The 22,809-nt window shown below is 39.5% G+C and overlaps 1 protein-coding gene across 1 annotated transcript in view; it reads left to right on the top strand.

Annotated features, from left to right (window-relative positions):
- Nucleotides 1–364: 364 nt before the first annotated feature.
- The window catches only part of si:ch211-152p11.4 (regulator of G-protein signaling 3), a 37,583-nt gene continuing 15,138 nt past the window's right edge, over nt 365–22,809 (top strand). Inside the window, exons 1-4 of the mRNA XM_055893306.1 lie at nt 365–962; nt 2,260–2,955; nt 15,481–15,539; nt 19,721–19,851. Of these exons, the coding sequence (XP_055749281.1) occupies nt 2,431–2,955; nt 15,481–15,539; nt 19,721–19,851 (715 nt within the window). The 5' untranslated portion in view covers nt 365–962; nt 2,260–2,430. The remainder of the gene's footprint in view (nt 963–2,259; nt 2,956–15,480; nt 15,540–19,720; nt 19,852–22,809) is intronic.

Genomic DNA, 22,809 nt, shown 5'->3' on the forward strand with positions numbered 1-22,809 from the left:
ATTGCATTACTCAATCAGGAATGCCTTCGAAAGCATTACAGGCATTGCAGCAATAGATTGGTCATCTGTAGCTCACATAGAACAGATCTACAACTTCTTAGATTTGATTTAAATGAGAATGACAGATCTGTAACACACATTTCTATGTGAATTTCTCCAAAAAGGTACACATTTCAGCTTTTAATGGAAACGCACCCTAGCAGGCTATGGTTGCATCTATTTTCTATGCAAACTTTCTAAATGTCGACAACAACAAAAAAATCACTGGCCAAGTTAACCGGAAACATAGCTAATGATTCCAGCAAGCCCACCCCAGTGAGTTCTTCCAAAGTGGGTTATTGCGTTTTTCCTGGTCACACCTACAATTATGCGAATTGTGCTCCAAGTGACAACGGCAAACTGAGACGGAGTTGTGGGTGGCGACACAGACAAGAGGCGTTTCTGGGTCATTCACGTGTGAAATAATTACAAAACAGCTCTGCGTGAAGTTTGAGATAGAGAAACTTTCTCGGTGCTAGACATTTCGTTCGTGTGTCGGTCCGCTTGTTATTTATTTGCAGCTATTCGGTAACATGCAGCGTCAGGACACTGTTGACGATTGAGAGCACTTTGTGGAGAGATAGAGAAAGTGGGTGTCCGCGACTCCGCTTCTTGCCAGGGGTGTAATCATTAGTCCAAAACGTTTTGGAACGGAAATCGTTTACTCCAAACGGGAAACGAGAGTTTCTCAATAGGCACATTTAGGAAGGTCCTTCCCCGTTTCGTTCCATTTTCTTCCGTTTGGTTTCTAGTGAATACACCCCTGGCAACGCTCCGAAATCACAAGTGAGACGCTCAGCTAAACCAAACCTAATCGAATTGAGACATATGGTTCAAACAGAGGACTTACTTCCCGGGACAGAGAACTCTTTGGAGCCGAAGTCATGAAAGCACAGGTGGCAGAGTAACCGCAGGACATCGAGGTAATACATTTTACCCCCACCGGTTCTTTTTTTGTTTACACTGTAGTGTTTACAAGGAGTTAATAAACTCCCCCTCCAGTGGGACTGAGATAGAGATACGACTTCTGTTTTAATATAGTCAGCAGCCGTCTCAACAAGATGTTGTAATGTCACATACACTGTATAGGTGCAGTGAAATGTAGTTTTACAGAGTCAGCCATAATACAGTACCTCTGGAGCAAATGATGGTAGATGCCTTGCTCCAGGGCATATCGGCAGATTCCCTCTCCACCACAACACTTGTTGGCTCGGGTATTCGAACTAGCGACTTTTTGGTTACTTGCCCAATGCTCCAACCGCTAGGTTACCTGACACTCATGTAATGCCTTGTAGGCAGCCCAAGTTTAAGATTTTATTTATACCCAAGATAAACACTGAATGTTTAGCAGATGTTACCGCAATAACATCTGCTAAACACCCAATACAGTTTGATTTGAGAGTTATTACTTGAAATACACAATGTTGAAAACATAACATGGAGAATACATATTGCTGTTAACATTTTAAAATCATTCTCACTCACGTGATCTTTTGTCACAATACTGTATGTCGTTTAGATGTGGGTCAAGTTGCAGGGAGACTATTCACTCAAATCAGTACAAATCTGAACACGCCTCAGTAGACTGGCGTGGCTACAGTGTATCTAATTATTGCAGCCAAGTGGCCAACACATTTATGTTACGGTCTTTTAATTTCAGTTGAAAACTAATAGGTGTCACGTGAATATCACCAGGGGGGGGGAAGCACAGCTTTCTCTTGAGCTCACATTAAATGTGGCGTGGACTCGACAGCAATGGACATGGCACTTGTGATCATACATACTCATAATCTCTGTAGATCATGAGTAGAACACTATTTTAGAACACTACTCAAAAGTAGAACACTATTTTAGAACACTACTCAAAAGTAGAACACTATTTCAGAACACTACTCAAAAGTAGAACACTATTTCAGAACACTACTCAAAAGTAGAACACTATTTCAGAACACTACTCAAAAGTAGAACAATATTTTAGGGAATAGGGTTGTTTTTGGGATTCGGACCCTGTGTTTCTACCTGTAGCTGTACAGACTTGTGAGCATGTCAGAGAGGCTGGTTTTGACTCAGCAGCTTGCAGCCTTAACTCTGTAGAAGTGTACCAATGATATGAAACGGTACACTGTGCCCCTGATGAATTTCTACATTTTCTGTGATTGTCCAATTTGATCTTCCTCTCTCTCTCCTTTCCCCTCCCCGTCTCTCTGTTTCCTTTTACAGACTGTTCTTTGCTGCAGTCTTTCCTCCAGACTCTCTCTCTCTCTTTCGTCTTCCATTTCTCATACCCGCTTGGCTTCCTTTCTCTGGTTCTCTACCTGCACCTATATCCCTCCTTCCATCCGGGCATCCATCCTTCCTTGAGTCTCCCTCCAATCCGGCGGCGCTGCCATCATGCGTCGGTTCAGCTCAGAGGGGTCCCTACTGAATATGGACTTCCTGCCGTGGAAGAAGGTGGAGCTGAAGAACCAGAACTACCACAGCCGGGACGGGGAGTCAGGCACCTACACCCCCCACCTGGGGGAGGACGAACTGGACGGGCGAACCACCTCTCTCCCCCCCACTCCCCTCATCCTGGAGCCTCAGGCCAGCCCTGGGAGGACACCGGGGAGGGGGGAGCTGGGCAAGGAGCACAGCGTCAGCGTGGAGAACATCACAGACCTGGGGAAGCCAGAGGGTAAGGGTCATCTGAGAGTGGTGAACCTCAGTGAAGGATGCAGGGCGTACAGTGACGGCCAGTTGGCGCCGGCGACTTTGGGTAGCAGCACAGAGAGCGTGGGCAGGCACGGCCGGCCTCCGCCCTCTCCCTCGTACTCAACCTCTGGCTCCAGCCCCTTCTCCTTCAAGTCACAACAACGGTCCCACGCCAGAGCCAAGCTGTCCGCAGCCAAGCTACATCTGAAGAGCCTGTTTGGGCAGGTAAAGAGTGATGTGGGAGGTCAGGGTCACTAGCGGAGTGGTCTCTCACAGTGTGTTTGGTATTGGATGTGTTAGGCTACTGTATGGGAATGAATAGCTTGTGTGTGTGATGGCTTTTGACTACTTTAGTTCTAGCTTAGTTCTAGATTAGTTCTAGTTCTACATTAGTTCTAGATTAGTTCTACATTAGTTATATATTTGTTCTACATTAGTTCTAGTTCTAGATTAGTTCTAGATTAGTTCTAGTTCTAGAATAGTTCTACACTAGTTCTACATTAGTTCTAGTTCTACATTAGTTCTAGTTCTAGATTAGTTCTACATTAGTTCTAGTTCTATATTAGTTCTACATTAGTTTTAGTTCTACATTAGTTTTACATACGTTCTACATTAGTTTTACATAAGTTCTACATTCGTTTTAGTTCTACATTAGTTCTACATTAGTTCTACATTGGTTCTAGTTCTACATTAGTGCTAGTTCTAGATTAGTTCTACATTAGTGCTAGTTCTAGATTAGTTCTACATTAGTTCTAGTTCTACATTAGTTCTACATTAGTTATAGTTCTACATTAGTTCTACATTAGTTCTAGTTCTACATTAGTTCTAGTTCTACATTAGTTCTACATTAGTTATAGTTCTACATTAGTTCTACATTAGTTCTAGTTCTACATTCGTTCTACATTAGTTATAGTTCTAGATCAGTTCTATATTACTTCTACATTAGCTCTAAATTAGTTGTAGTTCTACATTAGTTCTACATTAGTTCTACATTAGTTCTACATTGGTTCTAGTTCTACATTAGTGCTAGTTCTACATTAGTTCTACATTGGTTCTAGTTCTACATTAGTTCTAGATTCGTTCTAGATTAGTTCTAGTTATACATTAGTTCTAGATTAGTTCTAGTTATACATTAGTTCTAGATTAGTTCTAGTTCTAGATTAGTTCTACATTAGTTATAGTTCTACATTAGTTATAGTTCTACATTAGTTTTACATTAGTTATAGTTCTACATTAGTTCTACATTAGTTCTAGTTCTACATTCGTTCTACATTAGTTATAGTTCTAGATCAGTTCTATATTACTTCTACATTAGCTCTAAATTAGTTCTAGTTCTACATTAGTTCTAGTTCTACATTAGTTTTACATTGGTTTTAGTTCTACATTAGTTCTACATTAGTTCTAGTTCTACATATGTTCTACATTAGTTCTACATTAGTTCTAGTTCTACATTAGTTCTAGTTCTACATTAGTTCTAGTTCTATATTAGTTCTAGTTCTACATTAGTTCTAGTTCTACATTGGTTCTACATTAGTTCTAGTTCCACATTAGTTCTAGTTCCACATTAGTTCTAGTTCTACATTAGTTCTACATTAGTTCTACTTCTACATTAGTTCTACATTAGTTTTAGTTCTACATTAGTTCCACATTAGTTCTACATTCGTTTTAGTTCTACATTAGTTCTACATTTGTTGTAGTTCTACATTAGTTCTACATTAGTTCTACATTGGTTCTACATTGGTTCTAGTTCTACATTAGTTCTACATTAGTTCTACATTGGTTATAGTTCTGCATTAGTTCTACATTAGTTCTAGTTCTACATTAGTTCTAGTTCTACATTAGTTCTACATTAGTTCTAGTTCTACATTAGTTCTAGTTCTACATATGTTCTACATTAGTTCTACATTATTTCTAGTTCTACATTAGTTCTAGTTCTATATTAGTTCTAGTTCTACATTAGTTCTAGTTCTACATTGGTTCCACATTAGTTCTAGTTACACATTAGTTCTAGTTCCACATTGGTTCTAGTTCTACATTAGTTCTACATTAGTTCTAGTTCAACATTAATTCTACATTAGTTTTAGTTCTACATTAGTTCCACATTAGTTCTACATTCGTTTTAGTTCTACATTAGTTCTACATTAGTTGTAGTTCTACATTAGTTCTACATTGGTTCTACATTGGTTCTAGTTCTACATTAGTTCTACATTGGTTATAGTTCTACATTAGTTCTACATTAGTTCTAGTTCTACATTAGTTCTTCATTAGTTCTACATTGGTTATAGTTCTACATTAGTTCTACATTAGTTCTAGTTCTACATTAGTTCTACATTAGTTCTAGTTCTACATTAGTTCTACATTAGTTCTAGTTCTACATTAGTTCTACATTAGTTCTACATTAGTTCTACATTAGTTTTTCATAAGTTCTACATTAGTTTCACATAAGTTCTACATTCGTTTTAGTTCTACATTAGTTCTACATTAGTTTTAGTTCTACATTAGTTATACATTCGTTCTACACTGGTTCTAGTTCTACATTAGTGCTAGTTCTACATTAGTTCTACATTAGTTCTAGTTCTACATTAGTTCTAGTTCTACATTAGTTCTACATTGGTTCTAGTTCTACATTAGTTCTAGATTAGTTCCAGATTAGTTCTAGTTATACATTAGTTCTAGATTAGTTCTAGTTCTACATTAGTTCTAGTTCTCCATTAGTTATAGTTCTAGATCAGTTCTACATTAGTTATAGTTCTAGATCAGTTCTACATTAGTTCTAGTTCTAGATTAGTTCTACATTAGTTCTAGTTCTACATTTGTTCTACATTAGTTATAGTTCTAGATCAGTTCTATATTCTACATTAGTTCTAAATTAGTTCTAGTTCTACATTAGTTGTAGTTCTATATTAGTTCTACATTAGTTCTACAATGGTTTTAGTTCTACATTAGTGCTAGTTCTACATTAGTTCTACATTGGTTCTAGTTCTACATTAGTTCTACATTAGTTCTAGTTCTACATTCGTTCTACATTAGTTATAGTTCTAGATCAGTTCTATATTACTTCTACATTAGCTCTAAATTAGTTCTAGTTCTACATTAGTTCTACATTGGTTCTAGTTCTACATTAGTGCTAGTTCTACATTAGTTCTACATTGGTTCTAGTTCTACATTAGTTCTAGATTAGTTCTAGTTCTAGATTAGTTCTACATTAGTTCTAGTTCTACATTAGTTCTACATTAGTTATAGTTCTACATTAGTTCTACATTAGTTCTAGTTCTACATTCGTTCTACATTAGTTATAGTTCTAGATCAGTTCTATATTACTTCTACATTAGCTCTAAATTAGTTCTAGTTCTACATTAGTTCTACATTGGTTCTAGTTCTACATTAGTGCTAGTTCTACATTAGTTCTACATTGGTTCTAGTTCTACATTAGTTCTAGATTCGTTCTAGATTAGTTCTAGTTATACATTAGTTCTAGATTAGTTCTAGTTCTAGATTAGTTCTACATTAGTTATAGTTCTACATTAGTTCTAGTTCTACATTCGTTTTACATTGGTTTTAGTTCTACATTAGTTCTACATTAGTTCTAGTTCTACATATGTTCTACATTAGTTCTACATTAGTTCTAGTTCTACATTAGTTCTAGTTCTATATTAGTTCTAGTTCTATATTAGTTCTAGTTCTATATTAGTTCTAGTTCTACATTAGTTCTAGTACTACATTGGTTCTACATTAGTTCTAGTTCCACATTAGTTTTAGTTCCACATTAGTTCTAGTTCTACATTAGTTCTACATTAGTTCTAGTTCTACATTAGTTCTACATTAGTTTTAGTTCTACATTAGTTCCACATTAGTTCTACATTCGTTTTAGTTCTACATTAGTTCTACATTAGTTGTAGTTCTACATTAGTTCTACATTGGTTCTAGTTCTACATTAGTTCTACATTAGTTCTACATTGGTTATAGTTCTACATTAGTTCTACATTAGTTCTAGTTCTACATTAGTTCTAGTTCTACATATGTTCTACATTAGTTCTACATTAGTTCTAGTTCTACATTAGTTCTACATTGGTTCTAGTTCTACATTAGTTCTACATTAGTTCTAGTTCTACATTAGTTCTACATTAGTTCTAGTTCTACATTAGTTCTACATTAGTTCTAGTTCTACATTAGTTCTATATTAGTTCTACATTAGTTTTACATAAGTTCTACATTAGTTTTAGTTCTACATTAGTTCTACATTCGTTCTACACTGGTTCTAGTTCTACTTTAGTGCTAGTTCTACATTAGTTCTACATTAGTTCTAGTTCTACATTAGTTCTAGTTCTACATTAGTTCTAGTTCTACATTAGTTCTAGATTAGTTCCAGATTAGTTCTAGATTAGTTCCAGATTAGTTCTAGTTATACATTAGTTCTAGATTAGTTCTAGTTCTACATTAGTTCTAGTTCTCCATTAGTTATAGTTCTAGATCAGTTCTACATTAGTTATAGTTCTAGATCAGTTCTACATTAGTTCTAGTTCTAGATTAGTTCTACATTAGTTCTAGTTCTACATTCGTTCTACATTAGTTATAGTTCTAGATCAGTTCTATATTACTTCTACATTAGTTCTAAATTAGTTCTAGTTCTACATTAGTTGTATTTCTATATTAGTTCTACATTAGTTCTACAATGGTTCTAGTTCTACATTAGTGCTAGTTCTACATTAGTTCTACATTGGTTCTAGTTCTACATTAGTTCTAGATTCGTTCTAGATTAGTTCTAGTTATACATTAGTTCTAGATTAGTTCTAGTTCTAGATTAGTTCTACATTAGTTCTAGTTCTACATTAGTTCTACATTAGTTCTAGTTCTACATTAGTTCTACATTAGTTCTAGTTCTACATTCGTTCTACATTAGTTATAGTTCTAGATCAGTTCTATATTACTTCTACATTAGCTCTAAATTAGTTCTAGTTCTACATTAGTTGTAGTTCTACATTAGTTCTGCATTTGTTCTAGTTCTACATTAGTGCTAGTTCTACATTAGTTCTACATTGGGTCTTGTTCTACATTAGTTCTAGATTCGTTCTAGATTAGTTCTAGTTATACATTAGTTCTAGATTAGTTCTAGTTCTAGATTAGTTCTACATTAGTTATAGTTCTACATTAGTTATAGTTCTACATTAGTTTTACATTGGTTTTAGTTCTACATTAGTTGTAGTTCTACATATGTTCTACATTAGTTCTACATTAGTTCTAGTTCTACATTAGTTCTAGTTCTATATTAGTTCTAGTTCTACATTAGTTCTAGTTCTACATTAGTTCTAGTTCTACATATGTTCTACATTAGTTCTACATTAGTTCTAGTTCTACATTAGTTCTAGTTCTATATTAGTTCTAGTTCCACATTAGTTCTAGTTCCACATTAGTTCTAGTTCTACATTAGTTCTACATTAGTTTTAGTTCTACATTAGTTCCACATTAGTTCTACATTCGTTTTAGTTCTACATTAGTTCTACATTAGTTGTAGTTCTACATTAGTTGTAGTTCTACATTAGTTCTACATTGGTTCTACATTGGTTCTACATTGGTTCTAGTTCTACATTAGTTCTACATTGGTTATAGTTCTACATTAGTTCTACATTAGTTCTAGTTCTACATTAGTTCTACATTAGTTCTAGTTCTACATTAGTTCTTCATTAGTTCTACATTGGTTATAGTTCTGCATTAGTTCTACATTAGTTCTAGTTCTACATTAGTTCTACATTAGTTCTAGTTCTACATTAGTTCTACATTCGTTTTAGTTCTACATTAGTTCTACATTCGTTCTACACTGGTTCTAGTTCTACATTAGTGCTAGTTCTACATTAGTTTTACATTAGTTCTAGTTTTACATTAGTTCTAGTTCTACATTAGTTCTAGTTCTACATTAGTTCTAGTTCTACATTAGTTCTAGTTCTACATTACTTCTACATTGGTTCTAGTTCTACATTAGTTCTAGATTAGTTCCAGATTAGTTCTAGTTATACATTAGTTCTAGATTAGTTCTAGTTCTACATTAGTTCTAGTTCTCCATTAGTTATAGTTCTAGATCAGTTCTACATTAGTTATAGTTCTAGATCAGTTCTACATTAGTTCTAGTTCTAGATTAGTTCTACATTAGTTCTAGTTCTACATTTGTTCTACATTAGTTATAGTTCTAGATCAGTTCTATATTCTAAATTAGTTCTAGTTCTACATTAGTTGTAGTTCTATATTAGTTCTACATTAGTTCTACAATGGTTTTAGTTCTACATTAGTGCTAGTTCTACATTAGTTCTACATTGGTTCTAGTTCTACATTAGTTCTACATTAGTTCTAGTTCTACATTCGTTCTACATTAGTTATAGTTCTAGATCAGTTCTATATTACTTCTACATTAGCTCTAAATTAGTTCTAGTTCTACATTAGTTCTACATTGGTTCTAGTTCTACATTAGTGCTAGTTCTACATTAGTTCTACATTGGTTCTAGTTCTACATTAGTTCTAGATTCGTTCTAGATTAGTTCTAGTTATACATTAGTTCTAGATTAGTTCTAGTTCTAGATTAGTTCTACATTAGTTCTAGTTCTACATTAGTTTTACATTGGTTTTAGTTCTACATTAGTTCTACATTAGTTCTAGTTCTACATATGTTCTACATTAGTTCTACATTAGTTCTAGTTCTACATTAGTTCTAGTTCTATATTAGTTCTAGTTCTATATTAGTTCTAGTTCTATATTAGTTCTAGTTCTACATTGGTTCTACATTAGTTCTAGTTCCACATTAGTTCTAGTTCTACATTAGTTCTAGTTCTACATTAGTTCTACATTAGTTTTAGTTCTACATTAGTTCCACATTAGTTCTACATTCGTTTTAGTTCTACATTAGTTCTACATTAGTTGTAGTTCTACATTAGTTCTACATTAGTTCTACATTGGTTCTAGTTCTACATTAGTTCTACATTAGTTCTACATTGGTTATAGTTCTACATTAGTTCTACATTAGTTCTAGTTCTACATTAGTTCTAGTTCTACATATGTTCTACATTAGTTCTACATTAGTTCTAGTTCTACATTAGTTCTACATTGGTTATAGTTCTACATTAGTTCTACATTAGTTCTAGTTCTACATTAGTTCTACATTAGTTCTAGTTCTACATTAGTTCTACATTAGTTCTAGTTCTACAATAGTTCTACATTAGTTTTACATAAGTTCTACATTCGTTTTAGTTCTACATTCGTTTTAGTTCTACATTCGTTTTAGTTCTACATTAGTTTTAGTTCTACATTAGTTCTACATTCGTTCTACACTGGTTCTAGTTCTACATTAGTGCTAGTTCTACATTAGTTCTACATTAGTTCTAGTTCTACATTAGTTCTAGTTCTACATTAGTTCTAGTTCTACATTAGTTCTACATTGGTTCTAGTTCTACATTAGTTCTAGATTAGTTCTAGATTAGTTCTAGATTAGTTCTAGATTAGTTCCAGATTAGTTCTAGTTATACATTAGTTCTAGATTAGTTCTAGTTCTCCATTAGTTATAGTTCTAGATCAGTTCTACATTAGTTCTAGTTCTAGATTAGTTCTACATTAGTTCTAGTTCTAGATTAGTTCTACATTAGTTCTAGTTCTACATTCGTTCTACATTAGTTATAGTTCTAGATCAGTTCTATATTACTTCTACATTAGTTCTAAATTAGTTCTAGTTCTACATTAGTTGTAGTTCTATATTAGTTCTACATTAGTTCTACAATGGTTCTAGTTCTACATTAGTGCTAGTTCTACATTAGTTCTACATTGGTTCTAGTTCTACATTAGTTCTAGATTCGTTCTAGATTAGTTCTAGTTATACATTCGTTCTAGATTAGTTCTAGTTCTAGATTAGTTCTTGTTCTAGATTAGTTCTAGTTCTACATTAGTTATAGTTCTACATTCGTTCTCCATTAGTTATAGTTCTAGATCAGTTCTACATTAGTTCTAGTTCTAGATTAGTTCTACATTAGTTCTAGTTCTACATTCGTTCTACATGAGTTATAGTTCTAGATCAGTTCTACATTAGTTATAGTTCTACATTAGTTCTATATTGCTTCTACATTAGTTCTACATTAGTTCTAGTTCTAGATTAGTTCTACATTAGTTATAGTTCTACATTAGTTCTACATTAGTTATAGTTCTACATTAGTTCTACATTGGTTTTAGTTCTACATTAGTTCTACATTAGTTCTAGTTCTACATATGTTCTACATTAGTTCTACATTAGTTCTAGTTCTACATTAGTTCTATATTAGTTCTATTTCTACACTAGTTCTAGTTCTACATTGGTTCTACATTAGTTCTTGTTCCACATTAGTTCTAGTTCCACATTAGTTCTAGTTCTACATTAGTTCTACATTAGTTCTAGTTCTACATTAGTTCTGCATTAGTTCTAGTTCTACATTAGTTCTACATTAGTTTTAGTTCTACATTAGTTCTAGATTAGTTCTTCATTAGTTCTACATTAGTTCTACATTAGTTCTAGTTCTACATTAGTTCTACATTAGTTATAGTTCTACATATGTTCTACATTAGTTCTACATTAGTTATAGTTCTACCTTAGTTCTAGTTCTATATTAGTTCTAGTTCTACATTAGTTCCAGTTCTACATTGGTTCTACATTAGTTCTAGTTCCACATTACTTCTAGTTCTACATTAGTTCTAGATTAGTTCTAGTTCTACATTAGCTCTAGTTTTAGATTAGTTCTACATTAGTTCTAGATCTACATTAGTTCTACATTAGTTCTAGTTCTACATTAGTTCTAGTTCTACATTGGTTCTACATTAGTTCCACATTAGTTCTAGTTCCACATTAGTTCTAGTTCCACATTAGTTCTAGTTCTACATTACCTCTAGATTAGTTCTAGTTCTACATTAGTTCTACATTAGTTTTAGTTCTACATTAGTTCTAGATTAGTTCTTCATTAGTTCTACATTAGTTCTACATTAGTTCTAGTTCTACATTAGTTCTACATTGGTTTTAGTTCTACATTAGTTCTACATTAGTTCTACATTAGTTCTAGTTCTACATTAGTTCTAGTTCTACATTAGTTCTAGTTCTACATTGGTTCTACATTAGTTCTAGTTCCACATTAGTTCTAGTTCTACATTAGTTCTACATTAGTTCTAGTTCTACATTAGTTCTACATTAGTTTTAGTTCTACATTAGTTCCATATTAGTTCTACATTAGTTCTTCATTAGTTTTACATTAGTTCTAGTTCTACATTAGTTCTACATTAGTTCTAGTTCTACATTAGTTCTACATTGGTTTTAGTTCTACATTAGTTCTAGTTCTACATATGTTCTACATTAGTTCTACATTAGTTCTAGTTCTTCATATGTTCTACATTAGTTCTACATTAGTTCTAGTTCTACATTAGTTCTAGTTCTACATTAGTTCTATATTAGTTCTAGTTCTACATTAGTTCTAGTTCTACATTGGTTCTACATTAGTTCTAGTTCCACGTTAGTTCTAGTTCTACATTCGTTCTAGATTAGTTCTAGTTCTACATTAGTTCTAGTTCTAGATTAGTTCTACATTAGTTCTAGTTCTACATTACTTCTAGTTCTACATTAGTTCTAGTTCTAGATTAGTTCTAGATTAGTTCTACATTAGCTCTAGTTCTACATTAGTTCTAGTTCTACAGTAGTTCTAGTTCTAGATTAGTTCTAGCTTTACCACTGAGTGAGCAGAGTTTGCACATTTTAGACCATTTCATTGGAGTCTGGTGAAATCTCTGGAGTCTGGTGAAATCTCCCCCCCCCCCCCCCCCCCCCCCCCGGGGCACAGGAGGAGCTTAACAAATGCACCCATGTAGTGTCCTGCACCCCCTGTAGTGTCCTGCACCCCCTGTAGTGTCATGCACCCCCTGTAGTGTCCTGCACCCCCTGTAGTGTCCTGCACCCCCTGTAGTGTCCTGCACCCCCTGTAGTGTCCTGCACCCCCTGTAGTATCCTGCACCCTCTGTAGTATCCTGCACCCCCTGTAGTATCCTGCACCCCCTGTAATATCCTGCACCCCCTGTAGTATCCTGCACCCCCTGTAGTATCCTGCACCACCTGTAGTGTCCTGCACCCTCTGTAGTATCCTGCACCACCTGTAGTATCCTGCACCACCTGTAGTATCCTGCACCCCCTGTAGTGTCCTGCACCCCCTGTAGTATCCTGCACCCTCTGTAGTATCCTGCACCCTCTGTAGTATCCTGCACCCTCTGTAGTATCCTGCACCACCTGTAGTATCCTGCACCCTCTGTAGTATCCTGCACCCTCTGTAGTATCCTGCACCCCCTGTAGTATCCTGCACCCCCTGTAGTATCCTGCACCCTCTGTAGTATTCTGCACCCTCTGTAGTATTCTGCACCCTCTGTAGTATCCTGCACCACCTGTAGTATCCTGCACCCCCTGTAGTATCCTGCACCCCCTGTAGTATCCTGCACCCCCTGTAGTATTCTGCACCCTCTGTAGTATTCTGCACCCTCTGTAGTATCCTGCACCACCTGTAGTATCCTGCACCCAGTGGTGTAAAAAGTGCCCAATTGTCATACTTGAGTAAAATACCTTAATATAAAATGACTCAAGTAAAAGTGAAAGTCACCCAGCAAAATACTACATGAGTTAGTCTAAAAGTATTTGGTTTTAAATATATTTAAGTATCAAAAGTAAAATGTAATTTCAAAACTAAACTTAAGTATTAAAAGTCAAAGTAAAAGACTGAATATGAAATGCTTTATACTATCTCAACAGCACACATTTACGTTTTTAGTCATATATTCAAAATTTGATTGCAATTATGTGTAACTCATTAAGCGCTATTTAAGATCCATAATTTTATCCTTTGTTTAAAAACATCTGCTAAATGGCAAAACCAATGAATACCAAGTCTGGTAGTGGCAAGTCCTTCTCCTATTTCCCATGTATGTTGGCACACACGTTGAATTGAACTACGTCTTTCTCAGAGGCAACGTTGGATGTTTTCTTGTGACGACGATGACATAAAAATATTGCTCAAACAGAACTTCCTTAAATGATATACACTGCTCAAAAAAATAAAGGGGAACACTTAAACAACACAATGTAACTCCAAGTCAATCACACTTCTGTGAAATCAAACTGTCTACTTAGGAAGCAACACTGATTGACAATTTCACATGCTGTTGTGAAAATGGAATAGACAAAAGGTGGAAATTATAGGCAATTAGCAAGACACCCCCAATAAAGGAGTGGTTCTGCAGGTGGTGACCACAGACCACTTCTCAGTTCCTCTGCTTCCTGGCTGATGTTTTGGTCACTTTTGAATGCTGGCGGTGCTTTCACTCTAGTGGTAGCATGAGACGGAGTCTACAACCCACACAAGTGGCTCAGGTAGTGCAGCTCATCCAGGATGGCACATCAATGCGAGCTGTGGCAAGAAGGTTTGCTGTGTCTGTCAGCGTAGTGTCCAGAGCATGGAGGCGCTACCAGAAGACAGGCCAGTACATCAGGAGACGTGTAGGAGGCCGTAGGAGGGCAACAACCGAGCAGCAGGACCGCTACCTCCGCCTTTGTGCAAGGAGGAGCAGGAGGAGCACTGCCAGAGCCCTGCAAAATGACCTCCAGCAGGCCACAAATGTGCATGTGTCTGCTCAAACGGTCAGAAACAGACTCCATGAGGGTGGTATGAGGGCCCGACGTCCACAGGTGGGGGTTGTGCTTACAGCACAACACTGTGCAGGACGTTTGGCATTTGCCAGAGAACACCAAGATTGGCAATTCTTCACAGATGAAAGCAGGTTCACACGCACATGTGACAGACGTGACAGAGTCTGGAGACGCCGTGGAGAACGTTCTGCTGCCTGCAACATCCTCCAGCATGACCGGTTTGGCGGTGGGTCAGTCATGGTGTGGGGTGGCATTTCTTTGGGGGGCCGCACAGCCCTCCATTTGCTCGCCAGAGGTAGCCTGACTGCCATTAGGTACCGAGATGAGATCCTCAGACCCCTTGTGAGACCATATGCTGGTGCGGTTGGCCCTGGGTTCCTCCTAATGCAAGACAATGCTAGACCTCATGTGGCTGGAGTGTGTCAGCAGTTCCTGCAAGAGGAAGGCATTGATGCTATGGACTGGCCCGCCCGTTCCCCAGACCTGAATCCAATTGAGCACATCTGGGACATCATGTCTCGCTCCATCCACCAACGCCACGTTGCACCACAGACTGTCCAGGAGTTGGCGGATGCTTTAGTCCAGGTCTGGGAGGAGATCCCTCAGGAGGCCATCCGCCACCTCATCAGGAGCATGCCCAGGCGTTGTAGGGAGGTCATACAGGCACGTGGAGGCCATACACACTACTGAGCCTCATTTTGACTTGTTTTAAGGACATTACATCAAAGTTGGATCAGCCTGTAGTGTGGTTTTCCACTTTAATTTTGAGTGTGACTCCAAATCCAGACCTCCATGGGTTGATACATTTGATATCCATTGATCATTTTTGTGTGATTTTGTTGTCAGCACATTCAACTATAAAGAAAACAGTATTTAATAAGAATATTTCATTCATTCAGATCTAGGATGTGTTATTTTAGTGTTCCCTTTATTTTTTTGAGCAGTGTATTATGATTGGGCCTAAAACCAAAGAGGTCATACCACTGAGGTGTGTGTGTGTGCTGCCTGCCTGTTAGTGTGTGACACATGCCGATGATTTAAATTTGGAAATAAACTAATCGTGTCTCTATTTTCAGAGTCCCCATTCGTCACACTCCAACCTGTTTAACCCAGAACAGAAAGAACAGAAAGACCGGTAAGCTCATCAACGTGCCTGGGCATTGCATTCCGATGGTAATCCAAAGTCAGTTTGGGAGAAGAAAAAAAAAAATTGATCGTCAACGCTGATGCCACACGGATATACCAAAATATCCCTGTCACTTCATTGGTATTCAGTAACTGTCTTAGTAATCGCTCCATACAGTTCCTCTACGGTGGGCAATAGCCTGGGGACGAGGTTTCTTTCTAAGAGGAAGATGTTGTCTAAGGCCAAATGGCACCCTATTCCCTATGTCGTTCCAAATGGCACCCTAATCCCTATGTAGTTCCAAATGGCAACCTATTCCCTATATAGTTCCAGAAAGCACCCTATTCCCTACGTAGTTCCAGAAAGCACCCTATTCCCTATGTAGTTCCAGACGGCATCCTATTCCCTACATAGTTGCAGATGGCACCCTATCCCCTATGTCGTTCCGTATGGCATCCTATTCCCTACGTAGTTCCAGACGGCACCCTATTCCCTATGTAGTTCCAGACGGCACCCTATTCCCTATGTAGTTCCAGACGGCACCCTATTCCCTATGTAGTTCCAGACGGCACCCTATTCCCTACGTAGTTCCAGACGGCACCCTATTCCCTATGTAGTTCCAGACGGCACCCTATTCCCTATGTAGTCCCAAATGGCACCCTATTCCCTATGTAGTCCCAAATGGCACCCTATTCCCTATGTAGTCCCAAATGGCACCCTATTCCCTATGTAGTCCCAAATGGCACCCTATTCCCTACGTAGTTCCAGACGGCACCCTATTCCCTACGTAGTTCCAGACGGCACCCTATTCCCTATGTAGTTCCAGACAGCACCCTATTCCCTATGTAGTTCCAGACAGCACCGTATTCCCTATGTAGTTCCAATCGGCACCCTATTCCCTACATAGTTTCATATGGCACCCTATTCCCTATGTAGTTCCAGACGGCATCCTATTCCCTACATAGTTGCAGATGGCCCCCTATCCCCTATGTAGTCCCAAACGGCACCCTAGTCCCTATGTAGTTCCAAATGGCACCCTATCCCTATATAGTTCCAAATGGCACCCTATTCCCTATATAGTTCCAAATGGCACCATATTCCCTACGTAGTTCCAGAAAGCACCCTATTCCCTACGTAGTTCTAGAAAGCACCCTATTCCCTATGTAGTTCCAGACGGCATCCTATTCCCTACATAGTTGCAGATGGCACCCTATCCCCTATGTCGTTCCGTATGGCATCCTATTCCCTACGTAGTTCCAGACGGCACCCTATTCCCTATGTAGTTCCAGACGGCACCCTATTCCCTATGTAGTTCCAGACGGCACCCTATTCCCTACGTAGTTCCATATGGCACCCTATTCCCTATGTAGTTCCGTATGGCACCCTATACCCTATGTAGTTCCGTATGGCACCCTATTCCCTATGTAGTCCCAAATGGCACCCTATTCCCTATGTAGTTCCGTATGGCACCCTATTCCCTATGTAGTCCCAAACGGCACCCTAGTTCCTATGTAGTTCCAAATGGCACCCTATTCCCTATATAGTTCCAAATGGCACCCTATTCCCTATATAGTTCCAAATGGCACCCTATTCCCTATATAGTTCCAAATGGCACCCTATTCCCTATATAGTTCCAAATGGCACCATATTCCCTATGTAGTTCCAGAAAGCACCCTATTCCCTACGTAGTTCCAGAAAGCACCCTATTCCCTATGTAGTTCCAGACGGCATCCTATTCCCTACATAGTTGCAGATGGCCCCCTATCCCCTATGTAGTTCCAGACAGCACCGTATTCCCTATGTAGTTCCAGACGGCACCCTATTCCCTATGTAGTTCCAGACGGCACCCTATTCCCTACATAGTTCCATATGGCACCCTATTCCCTATGTAGTTCCGTATGGCACCCTATTCCCTATGTAGTTCCGTATGGCACCCTATTCCCTATGGAGTCCCAAACGGCACCCTATTCCCTATGTAGTTCCGTATGGCACCCTATTCCCTATGTAGTCCCAAACGGCACCCTAGTCCCTATGTAGTTCCAAATGGCACCCTAGTCCCTATGTAGTCCCAAACGGCACCCTATTCCCTATGTAGTCCCAAACGGCACCCTATTCCCTATGTAGTTCCGTATGGCACCCTATTCCCTATGTAGTTCCGTATGGCACCTTATTCCCTATGTAGTCCCAAACGGCACCCTAGTCCCTATGTAGTTCCGTATGGCACCCTATTCCTTATGTAGTTCCGTATGGCACCCTATTCCCTATGTAGTTCCAAATGGCACCCTAGTCCCTATGTAGTTCCAGACGGCACCCTATTCCCTATTTAGTTCCAAATGGCACCCTATTCCCTATGTAGTTCCAGACGGCACCCTATTCCCTATGTAGTTCCAGACGGCACCCTATTCCCTATGTAGTTCCAAATGGCACCCTATTAACGATGTCGTTCTAGACGGCACCCTAGTCCCTATGTAGTTCCAGACGGCACCCTATTAACGATGTCGTTCCAGACGGCACCCTAAACCCTATGTAGCCCATATGGCTCTTGTCAAAATTAGTGCACTATACAGGGAATATGATGTAATTTCCCTGGTCAGAAGTAGTGCACAACATAAGAAATAGGGTGCCCTTTGGAACTACATAGGGAATAGGGTGCCGTCTGGAACTACATAGGGAATAGGGTGCCGTCTGGAACTACATAGGGAATAGGGTGCCATTTGGAACTACATAGGGAATAGGGTGCCATTTGGAACTACATAGGGAATAGGGTGCCGTCTGGAACTACATAGGGAATAGGGTGCCATTTGGGACTACATAGGGAATAGGGTGCCGTTTGGAACTACATAGGGAATAGGGTGCCGTCTGGAACTACATAGGGAATAGGGTGCCATACGGAACTACATAGGGAATAGGGTGCCATCTGGAACTACATAGGGACTAGGGTGCCATTTGGAACTACATAGGGAATAGGGTGCCATTTGGAACTACATAGGGAATAGGGTGCCGTCTGGAACTACATAGGGAATAGGGTGCCATTTGGGACTACATAGGGAATAGGGTGCCATTTGGAACTACATAGGGAATAGGGTGCCGTCTGGAACTACATAGGGAATAGGGTGCCATTTGGGACTACATAGGGAATAGGGTGCCGTCTGGAACTAAATAGGGAATAGGGTGCCATTTGGGACTACATAGGGATTAGGGTGCCGTTTGGGACGTACAGTAAGAAGTTCCGTTTGGAAGGAAGCCACCCTTGAGGTTGTAATGATACTGAGCCAACCACTTGTGGAAATGAGGGTGGTGTCATCATGGAATCAGATCCAACCACACCAAAACATACTCTTATCTTGTCATCTCCCTGTCTCTCTCTCTGTCCTTGTCTCTCTCTGTCCTTGTCTCTCTCTGTCCTCGTCTCCCCCTCTCTCCTTACCCCCCCTCTTTCCCTGTCTCTCTCTCTTTCCCTGTCGCTCTCTTTCCCTGTCTCTCTCTACCTCTCATTGTCTCTCCCTTTCCCCGTCTCCCCCTCTCTCCTTACCCCTCCTCTCTCTCTCTCTCTCTCTCTCTCTCTCTCTCTCTCTCTCTCTCTTTCCCTGTCTCTCTCTACCTCTCATTGCCTCTCTCCTTACCACTCCCCTCTAACTGTCAACCCTCTCTCCCTGTCTCTCCCTGTCTCCGCCTGTCTCTCCCTGTCTCTCCATGTCTCCCCATGTCTCCCCCTCTCTCCCTGTCTCCCCCTCTCTTCATGTCTCTCCCTGTCTCTCTATGTCTCTTCCTGTCTCCCCTTCTCTCCATGTCTCCATGTCTCTCCCTGTCTCTCCATCTCCCTGTCTCCCCCTGTCTCTCCATGTCTCCCCCTGTCTCTCCATGTCTCCCCCTGTCTCTCCATGTCTCTCCCTGTCTCCCCTCTCTCCCTGTCTCTCCATGTCTCTCCCTGTCTCCCCTTCTCTCCATGTCTCTCCCTCTCCCTGTCTCCCCCTCTCTCCATGTCTCTCCCTGTCTCTCCATCTCCCTGTCTCCCCCTCTCTCCATGTCTCTCCCTGTCTCCCCCTCTCTCCCTGTCTCTCCATGTCTCTCCCTGTCTCTCTATGTCTCTCCCTCTCCCTGTCTCCCCTTCTCTCCCTGTCTCTCTATGTCTCTCCCTGTCTCCCTGTCTCCCCTTCTCTCCATGTCTCCCCCTGTCCATTCCTCTCCAGTGCTAAAGAGCAGCGGTCTCGCCTCCCGTTCCTTCGCCAATGGAGTCAGGTGGGCCACAGCAAGGCCAAGTTCAGCCGGGAGGAACTGGATAAGTGGGCTGAGTCGCTGGACGCCCTCCTGGCTAGTCGGAGTAAGTAGACTAGGTCACCCTCCTGGCCAGTAGACTAGGATACCCCCTTTGGCCAGTAGACTAGGACATCCCCTTTGGTCAGTAGACTAGGACACCCCCTTTGGCCAATAGACTAGGACACCCCCTTTGGCCAATAGACTAGGACACCCCCTTTGGCCAGTAGACTAGGACACCCTCCTGGCCAGTAGACTAGGCCACCCTCCTGGCCAGTAGACTAGGCCACCCTCCTGGCCAGTAGACTAGGCCACCCTCCTGGCCAGTGGACTAGGCCACCCTCCTGACCAGTAGACTAGGCCACCCTCCTGACCAGTAGACTAGGCCACCCTCCTGACCAGTAGACTAGGCCACTCTCCTGACCAGTAGACTAGGACACCCTCCTGACCAGTAGACTAGGCCACCCTCCTGACCAGTAGACTAGGCCACCCACCTGGCCAGTCGGAGTAAGTAAACTAGGGCCCTATTCATTACTGCACACCGTAGCAAAGATTATTTATTTTTTTACGGGAAACTAAAATCTGGCGCCAGCTACTTGATTAGGTTCTAGAGGGGAGAGGTATTAGAAAATATACTAGAATGAGGAGAGGAAGCAGGGTGGTAGCCCCCCCCCGAAGTCAATGAGCCAAATGTCTCCTTCCCCAATTTGAAAGATGTGTACATCTGCCAAATAATCCAGATGTCCAATGCAAAAGACAGTATTTTATGTTTTTAAATAATACGAGTTCTAAATTTGCTTCATGAGTTATGCATGACCGTAGCTAGATTCCATATGTGTTATTTCATAGTTTTGATGTCTTCGCTGTTATTTTACAATGTAGAAAATAGTCAAAAATGAAGAAAAAAATTCTTGAATGAGTAGGTGTGTACAAACTTTGGACTGGTACTGTGAAATAACTTATTAAATGGGGCTTTCTCCATTCTGATTGTTTGAGAATGTCAAATCAAATTTTATTTGTCACATACACATGGTTAGCAGATGTTAATGCGAGTGTAGCGAAATGCTTTCTCCATTCGGATTGTTTGAGAATGTAATAGGGCTTTCTCCCTTCGGATTGTTTGAGAATGTAATAGGGCTTTCTCCCTTCGGATTGTTTGAGAATGTAATGGGGCTTTCTCCATTCGGATTGTTTGAGAATGTAATGGGGCTTTCTCCATTCGGATTGTTTGAGAATGTAACGGGGCTTTCTCCATTCGGATTGTTTGAGAATGTAACGGGGCTTTCTCCATTCGGATTGTTTAATACTGTTCAATCAAACTTCAACCAAAAGTTGATCTCATTTGAGATCATTTCCACACATTACCACGTAAGGCTGCATGATATTTTTAACCAAATGTTGCCATTGCGATTTGCCAGCTCCACTTTGATTTAGAAGATACTGTTAAACAAAAATGCTGATTTAGGCCTCCATCAGCACTGGTTTCAGGCTGTACTAGCTAGCTACATTTACTCTGACTCGGTACATTTATTAGCTAGTCAGCTAACTAGCGATTAGCATTAGCTGCTAACACGATTTAGTGACAACTTGCAAAGAAAGTACAAACTAGCTGTTTGCAGATGTAAGAAACACAAACTAATAATTTGATTATAGAATGCTTGTTGATTTATATTAACCTGTGGTTCTTTCCTTTTTTTCTGCTGCCGTTTTAATTATTTGTTATTTTTATTTTTAAAAAATGTACTTATCTGTTTTTTTTACTTAACCAACAATGCTTTAATTTACTTAACCAACAATGCTTTAATTTAATATATTAAGGGCTTGTAAGTAAGTATTTCATAGTAAGGTCTACACCTGTTGTGTAGAGGTCTACACATGCGTATGTGACATTTGATTTGAAACATCGTCGTTGTATGTGCTGCATTGTTAACCATGCAGATGAACGCTGGTGTCTCGCGGTCGAGCAACAACAACTGTGCTCCTTGAGTGACGAAGTGGGGATAGGTCTGTATGGAAGGCGGCATGGAGAGAGAGCAGAGTAAATAATAAAAATGGAACGTTACACATGGCTTATCACATTTTAACAAATCAAATAAAAACCCAAACTGGTCCATGCATCAATACCGGTATATAGTAAAGTACGCTATACTGCCCAGCCCTACTTTTTGACCAGACTAGTCAAAAGGGAAGACAGTCTTTTTACTTCCTCATTCCTTCTAGCATTGCTCCTGTCCTGTTATTAACATTCCTCTTATATCATGACACCACACCGCTGCCCTAACAGTTCCTTATCACGTGTTTACATTAGCCTTCCATTGATAGTTACATTAAAAAAAGGTTTGAAAGAGAAAGGCTCTTTGTGAAGTGCTTGGAATAGTTTTCTTGCTTTTCTAGTGATGTTGTTGTCAGTTAAAAGAGAAGCCCTAGGTTGTCATGGCTACACATGCCCCACACAGCATACATTGTTTGGTGTATGGGGCTCCCGAGTGGTACAGCGGTCTAAGGCACTGCATCTCATTGCAAGCGGTGTCACTACAGTCCCTGGTTCGAATACAGGCTGTATCGCATCCGGACGTGATTGGGAGTTCGATAGGGGCGGCGAAACAATTGGCACAGCGTCGTCTGGTTTTTGCCTGTGTAAATAATATATCTGTTCTTAACTGACTTGCCTAGTTACATAGAAACAGTTATAGTCCTACAGGAAGCTGGGACATTGGAGAACCTGTTTATGCTTATAGGTAACCTGTAGACATATAGGCCACATGTCTAAGTCTCAATGGCTGAGTTTAGACAGGCAGCCCAATTCTGTTATTTTGCCTAATTATTGGCAAAAAAAGAGCTTATCTTATTGGCTGCATTTACACTTGTCTTTTGACCAATTGTCCCTTTTCAGATTCGGGATTCAGAGCCTTATTGCCCATTCTTATAGAATGGAAATGTCTATATTTACAGAGTCTAAATGACAGCATCGTAAATACATGCACTTAAATACTATCAGAATTAGAAATATAAACTGCTATCTAGG

The sequence above is a fragment of the Salvelinus fontinalis genome, chromosome 32 (genome assembly GCF_029448725.1).
Source record: "Salvelinus fontinalis isolate EN_2023a chromosome 32, ASM2944872v1, whole genome shotgun sequence".
Taxonomy (NCBI): Eukaryota; Metazoa; Chordata; class Actinopteri; order Salmoniformes; family Salmonidae; genus Salvelinus; species Salvelinus fontinalis.